This window comes from Notothenia coriiceps, unplaced genomic scaffold (assembly GCF_000735185.1).
Source record: "Notothenia coriiceps isolate Sejong01 unplaced genomic scaffold, NC01 NC01_scaffold00002717, whole genome shotgun sequence".
Classification (NCBI taxonomy): domain Eukaryota; kingdom Metazoa; phylum Chordata; class Actinopteri; order Perciformes; family Nototheniidae; genus Notothenia; species Notothenia coriiceps.
Genome location: NW_011335418.1, coordinates 1 through 6,875, shown reverse-complemented (window position 1 = coordinate 6,875; position 6,875 = coordinate 1). Strand labels below are relative to the sequence as shown.

The 6,875-nt window shown below is 40.9% G+C and overlaps 1 protein-coding gene across 1 annotated transcript; it reads right to left on the bottom strand.

Moving 5' to 3' along the window:
• Positions 1–502: 502 nt before the first annotated feature.
• Positions 503–6,251, bottom strand: LOC104940820 (splicing factor 1-like; the record flags this gene model as incomplete). Its single annotated transcript, XM_010765801.1, has 8 exons — positions 503–893; positions 970–1,165; positions 1,259–1,366; positions 1,501–1,616; positions 1,936–2,119; positions 2,232–2,321; positions 3,595–3,747; positions 6,169–6,251. Coding segments are annotated over 8 exons (1,321 nt in total), but the record flags the coding sequence as incomplete, so codon positions are not given.
• Positions 6,252–6,875: the final 624 nt, after the last annotated feature.

Here is a 6,875-nt window from a genome sequence, read left to right as displayed (position 1 = left end):
TTGGTTGTGCAGCGTTTCCTGCCACATTTCCCCCTTCCAACAGACTTTTTGTGGATGTGCTTTGAAACTGCACTCTGTGAACAGCTTGCTCTTTGAGAAATTTCTTTTTGTGTCTTACCCTCCTGATGGAGGGTGTCACTGACGGTCCTCTGGACAGCAGTCAGATCAGCAGTCTTCCCCATACTTGTGATTTAGTTTACTGAACCAAGCTGAGTGTTTTTCAAGGCTCAGGAAACCCTTGCAGGTGTTTCGAGTTAATTAGACGATTCAAGTGATTCGTTGAACACCCTACTAGTATACTTTTTCATGATATTCTAATATTTAGAGATAGGATATTTGAGTTTTCTTAAGCTGTATGCCATAATCAGCAATATTAAAATAATAAAAGGCTTGCAATATTTCAGTTGATTTGTAATGAATCCAGAATGTATGACATTTTTGTTTTTTTAATTGCATTACAGAAAATAAAGAACTTTATCACAATATTCTAATTTTCTGAGACAGTCCTGTATATCTGAAGCCAAGCAAGGAAAAACAGTTTTGAAAAATCCTGTCGGGATAATGTCGAGGCTACAGGAGGAGGATTTCAGATGTTGGATAATGTCCTCCAGGTCTTTAGCATTTATCAGACGGAAAGGTCCACTCTTACCCATGGGATGTCCGTGACTCTGGCCCATGGGAGGCGGGGGAGGCTGCATCCAGGGGGGAGGCATGCCGTTGGGGTTTGGGGGCATTGGGGGGCCTCCCATGCTGGGCATTGGTGGAGGGTAGTGTTGGAGTCCTCCATGGCCACCATGGCCACCATGACCTCCATGACCTCCGTGACCACCATGCATGCCGTGGTAGTTCCTGTTTTCCGACGGACCGGAGTTCATCCAGGGAGGCCGGTTCTGCTGTAAACAAACACAGCAGGTTTAGACACTGTTCTGGAGAAACAGGACTTTGGAACCATATGTGTTGCCAACTCACCGGTGGTGGCTGGTTGTTGTTCTGCCCTGAGGACCGAGGCCCTCCTCCATGGTTGTTGGAGTGTCCTCCACCTGATGAGGGGACCGGGGCCTCTCCTAGCTCAGCCATCAGGGACAGATACTCCTTGTCCATACGAGCCTTATCCTGCGCTGACTGGGGAGGCTCTCCACCTGTCGCTCTGTGGGCAGCAAATGAGCTACACAAAGCAAACCTTGTTACAAAAAAGTTCTAAAAACCACATAGAGAAATTGGACATTCCGTTTCCTTGAATTGCTGAACTGATCCTCACCTGGTGTACTTGCAGTCAGAGGAGATGTGGCCTGCTCCACCACACTTGGTACAGAGGGTGGTGTTGGTGATGCTGCGAGGCTCCGAGTTCTGCCAAGGACGGAGGATCCTATAGAAGAACACATTCCGTCTTCAGTGAGGCACTATAGCTAAATTCAGAATAATACACTTTTCACAAATGTTCCTTAACCAGGGCCCATAGTGTGCATAAAGCTCCACCACTGTCTTGCTTGTTGCAGTGACCTGTTGTCGTCTTCCCTCAGTGTGCCGTTGAGTCTGGCCAGCTCCCTCAGCTGCATCTTCCGTAGGTCGTTCTGATCCTCAGGCGTCTCAATACCTTGTTTCAGAATGTTGCGTATCTGTGGACACACATTTATTATCATATCATTTTTTGGGTCTATTAAAGTAAAGTCACAAAGGTTTTATTGTGTAACTGTTTGGCCACTAAGAAAATATACTTCAAGCCTAGATGACGTCCTGGGGGCTTGTGCAGGAATTAGTCCTTAACCAATGAAAGGAGTTAATCTCATTAGATTTTTGTCGAGGGGAACTACACTAACTTCCATCTTGGCCCAAAAAAGAGTGTGTCCCTGCACAACACTATAAAGGTCACCCAAGAGCTTTCCATATATGAAACTTCCAATAGAGTATGACTCATCAATACAGTTTAAATCTGACCTGCTCCACAGCTTTCTTGACGTTCTCCATTGTGTTGGCGGTGACCAGGGCGTGCAGAGGCTCATCTTCTCCTGGCAGCATCTGCCCGTCCTTTCGGCCGACCTTCCCCTCCTTCACAGAGCCTTTTCCCCGGATCATGATCTTGGCGCAGCACTCCTTCTCAATGTTTTTCAATGTATTACCACTGGAAACACAGACAAAGAAAAGGTAACTTCTAACTATGCTGGCTGTTAACTTACTTGTTCATAGACAATGTCAAATAACCCAACATGATAATAATATTAAGAGTAACTTACCGTGGCCCGATAAGTAGACCAACAAAGTTGATTTCAGGGTATTCATCTTGGGGAATCATCACTTTGTCGTTGACTCTAGTGGCTGGAGGTCTGCAGGAAGAAAATACGAAATAAACCATTTCTAAGAGAACAGTGGCAAAAAAAGGGAATAGTGCATACATGTTACATGCTGTTAAGATCACATTTCTTTTCAAGCACACTTGTCTACACAAGTGTGCAGACAAGAGTTGAATTTGAGGCTTCTGATTAGGCTTGGGCGGTATCATTTTTTTCATACCGTCATACCTTGCTGACATCATACCGTGGCATACAGTATATGACGGTATGACTTGGGTCGACTTGAGCAAGGTGGCGTTCGGCGGCAAATAGATGTTTCGAACGGTATATTATATGTTCGGTGTAAAATGCAGCCCGAGCCGGTAGACGCTCGCAAAGTGCCGCGACGTGCGCGCAAGTGCAAAACAAGGGCTGCATACATGACACATTGTGCAAATGGCACATTTTGAGATCGGATACAGGACGCTTTTGTAGATGTCCGACGTTGTTTCCATTGTGAGCTAAGTTAACAATATATCATCATACATAAACATTTTCCGGGAGTAAATACTTGACTTATTGAATAAAGTTTGCTATATTCACTAACTAGTTTGGCAATATTATTCCGTGCATGTGTTAAAAACCTTATTTCCATTTGATTCATTGGATTACTCGCGTGAATGTTTAGCAAATAAATGCTTTCGTTTTTAAAACCGTCCGACCTCGACTACAAAACCATCAACCAGTTGCATAGGATTAAAAAATGTCAACACTCACTCACCCCGTCTTAAACATTCCCAAAGAAGTGCCTCTGTCTCTCGTTGTGCTGGATGAAGTCACTGGCGACGAGTAAACCCAAAATAGTCCCAAACAGGCGCAGAGGCATTTTTCTTTTTTACTAGTTGTCCGAGTTCGGGGCCGGCAAATGCTGCCGCCATCTTGCTCAGCTCAGCTCTGTGCTGAGCTCTGAGAGCGGGAAAGACGGACTGCCCTCCCCTGCCCTCTGCTGGCGCGTGCTGTGCATTACAACCAATGTCGTCCCTGTCAAAACTCCGTGTCAATGTAATACAATGAAACGCATCTGTGATTTGGCACAGTCTGTGACGTCACGGTATTGAAAATCATACCGACGGGATTTCGAAATACCCTGGTATACCGTAATACCGTCATACCGCCCAAGCCTACTTCTGATTATTACCGTCATCATTTTAAAAAGGTGCGTGGACTAATTGTTAGCAGAGTCAACTGCACCAGACACTCAAAACATGTGCCTTTTAATATGTTATTCACATTAACACAGACTGTGTGTATAGCTAAAAAAACCTACTTATAATCTGCAGGAGGTTTGAAGTCTGGGTTGAGGCCAACCATCTCAGTGATGAGAGAGTGACGCTCCTCTTCAATCTTCTTCCGTGTGCGATACTCGCGTGTGTTTAACCGCTTGCCCTCGCTGTTGTAGATAGGCTCTGGAGAGGGAGACCTGAAAATGGCAGACAAAAGACAAGAAAGACATCATCAATACCTTTCTAGAAGTGGAGTTCTGCTATTAACAATCAAAGGCTCGCTACAGCTAACTAAAACTCAAATCTTCATTAGGAACTTTGGATCAATGGGTACTGACAATTATAAAACTATGATGAATTCAAAAACATTGGAATTTTGGATCTACTGAGAGAATTCTCAGAAAGACTACGTGACTCATGGCCAGTGCAAGAGCAAACTCAAAAACGAAAACTATGTAGGAACTCCGCACTGACATTTTTAAAGGCTAGAGTCCATTCTTTTATACAATTCAGGGTAAAAAGGGGCAACCAAAGATGTATAGTGGTATTTAACCCAGTATACCGGGGGGGCCTCAACCACAAAGAAAAACAATGACATGGCCATAACTAAACCTGTGTACAGGAGTGTTGGCTTACAAGAAAGGAAAGTTGGGATGTAAGAAAAAGAAACCAAAGCAAAATGTGCAATCCTAAACAGAAACGATGGCTTTGGGAGTTGCTCGGTGTTGGCGTGGCGGAAGAGGTCCGTACCTCCCCTTGGATGCTGAAAACCTGTGTTGCTGCGTTAAGGAGGCTCTGTGCTTGAAAAAGGGTTAGGTTGATGTGGGGTAATTTGGGTTAGAGAAAAGGAATTAAGATTAGATATCCCCCTTTTCCTATGCTCTCCCATCAGAGAGCCACATTTGTGTCCATGTGATGTGAAGAGTGAGAAAAAAAATATTGGTTTTCCTTTTAAATGCTTCAAACTTCCAACAGTGACAACCTGAAACACCCCCAGTTGGTTCTGTCACATACGTTTGGGGAATGGTTTATAAGAGAGCGGCAGCTCTGCAATCAGCTTTTTGCTTGCTGTGGAAATGTCTGATTATGAAGAGAAACTCTACAAAGTGAACAGAAGGCAGGGACTCTAGCTAACAAAAAGTCAACTTCACACACTCTTCAGAGCCAAAGCCACATCCTGCGGGATCAGATCCTTATGGAAACTATGTTATAAGCGGGCCTCTGCTTTTGCAGTTTTCTTCCAGACCTAAAGAGTCCAGAGGGAAAACTGGAACATGCCCCTCTACCCCCTGGGTGGAAATGTTTAAAACCACATTACGGGAAAAACACAGATGACCAGCTACATACAATTAGTTCAATTGAATCCAAACACTATTAATTAATGATATATTATCATGTACGCTACAGGCCATGAGTTCAATTACCACTTGCAAAAAGTTATATAATATCCAGTAAGTAAAAAAACGGAAAAGGCAATATCAATTGATAGTATTTGTGTGAGAGCCACAAAGCCAATTCATCTGAGCTGAATATCAGACTTTGAAGGTAAAAATGATGTAAACGGTATAATCAATAAAAAAAAAAATGTTTTTGTAAAGAGTAAGGTGTTTTGACCCAAACCTGTTTCAGAGGAAAATCTTTAAACATTATGAATTATTATTCATATATTCACACAGCATTCTACATCAGACACATAAAACAAGCAGAGGGTGAAAACATGTTGATTAAATACTAGAAGGCTAACTAGGAAGCAGACAAAACTGTCAAGTTAAATGAGAAATAATCCACTAAAAATTTGTAAATATTCACATTGTATTGGTTCTACTAAGAAGTTAAAATAAATCTCAATTTATAATTGACCTATATTCGGTGGGTTGCCAGAGCATTCATACCCCCTAGCTCCCTTATTCATTACAATACAATTTTTTTTATTAAATCGATTGTGTTTAATCCAAGATTGAAACTATGTTTTTTTATTACATCATAATGAAACAGTTTATTCTTAAAAATGGGTTTGACTAAAAAATAAATGTAGAAAATGATGGTTCTTTTTACTTCAGTTCAAGAAAACGAGTTTCAATTGAAAAACTCAAAGTGGAAGTTACTTTAGTTTCTGCAGTCGATTGAGCAAAAATATTGATATTGAGATTCATATAAGTTTGCACTTTAGCCAATCATTAAGAGTTCATATTTCTTAATCAAAAGTTTAATTAAATTAAAGTGTTCACTAAATTTGATAAATTGAAGAAAAAAAATGTAATAGATTGAGTTTCATTTTGATGTAATTGCAAACATGGTCTCATTATTTTTTAGCAAAAAAATGCATACACCTATATTTATTAATTATCCTATATGTTTAGGCTCTGTGACTATACATCTGCAATCTAATACTACTATGAGATCTGAGATTTAGGCTAAGGACCACATATATAGATAGATAGATAGATAGATAGATAGATAGATAGATAGATAGATAGATAGATAGATAGATAGATAGATAGATAGATAGATAGATAGATAGATAGATAGATAGATATACTGAAAATCAACATCTATTTTCCAAAAAGTCAAGAAGGTAGAGAAAATGTTACTGTTCATGGGTTTAAACTTTTTCCGACCTGTCCTCAGGGTTAACAGGGATTCCCAGGTCTCCTGTACGCAGTTTACGAGTCTGGTCTTCAATCTGCAGTTGGACTGGAAGAATTCAGGTTAGGAAAGAAAAACAAGGATGGAGAGAAATGTGGTTACCATAACAACATCAGAGAGACAATGCTCTGCACATTAGAGCAATGTCTCATACAATACTGAGGTTAAGACAAATGGTGAGTCTGTTAAATAAAAGAAGGAGATCAAATGAACATCTTGTGAGACTCTAGCACACTTAACTCCTATCTGAGAACAGCAAAGGAACACATTTGCGAATATGTTCTAGGGATCATTTATATATTAGCATAAACCAAACATACTTTTGCTCAGAAAATGATAACGTGGTAGCATATCAGTAAATGTCTAGACCATGGTTCCTTATGCCAAATATATCAATAGCTTTAATATTTAAAACCTCAGCGCAGAGGGGCTTCACATTCTGAAATGTCAACACAGGCTTTGGTATTTTAAGGACACGTCAGGTCTAGAATATCACTGATTGGTCTGTTTGTTTTGCATGTTCAACAATAAATAAAAAGGTGATCATAGTCACTCTTTGCACTCCACAGATCTTACAATGAGGGGCAGCAGTGACAGAGGAAATTATTACATTTAGTACGCAATGAAATAAATCAGTCATCCCATGCACATTATGAAGCTGCAATGAAATCCCCCCCCC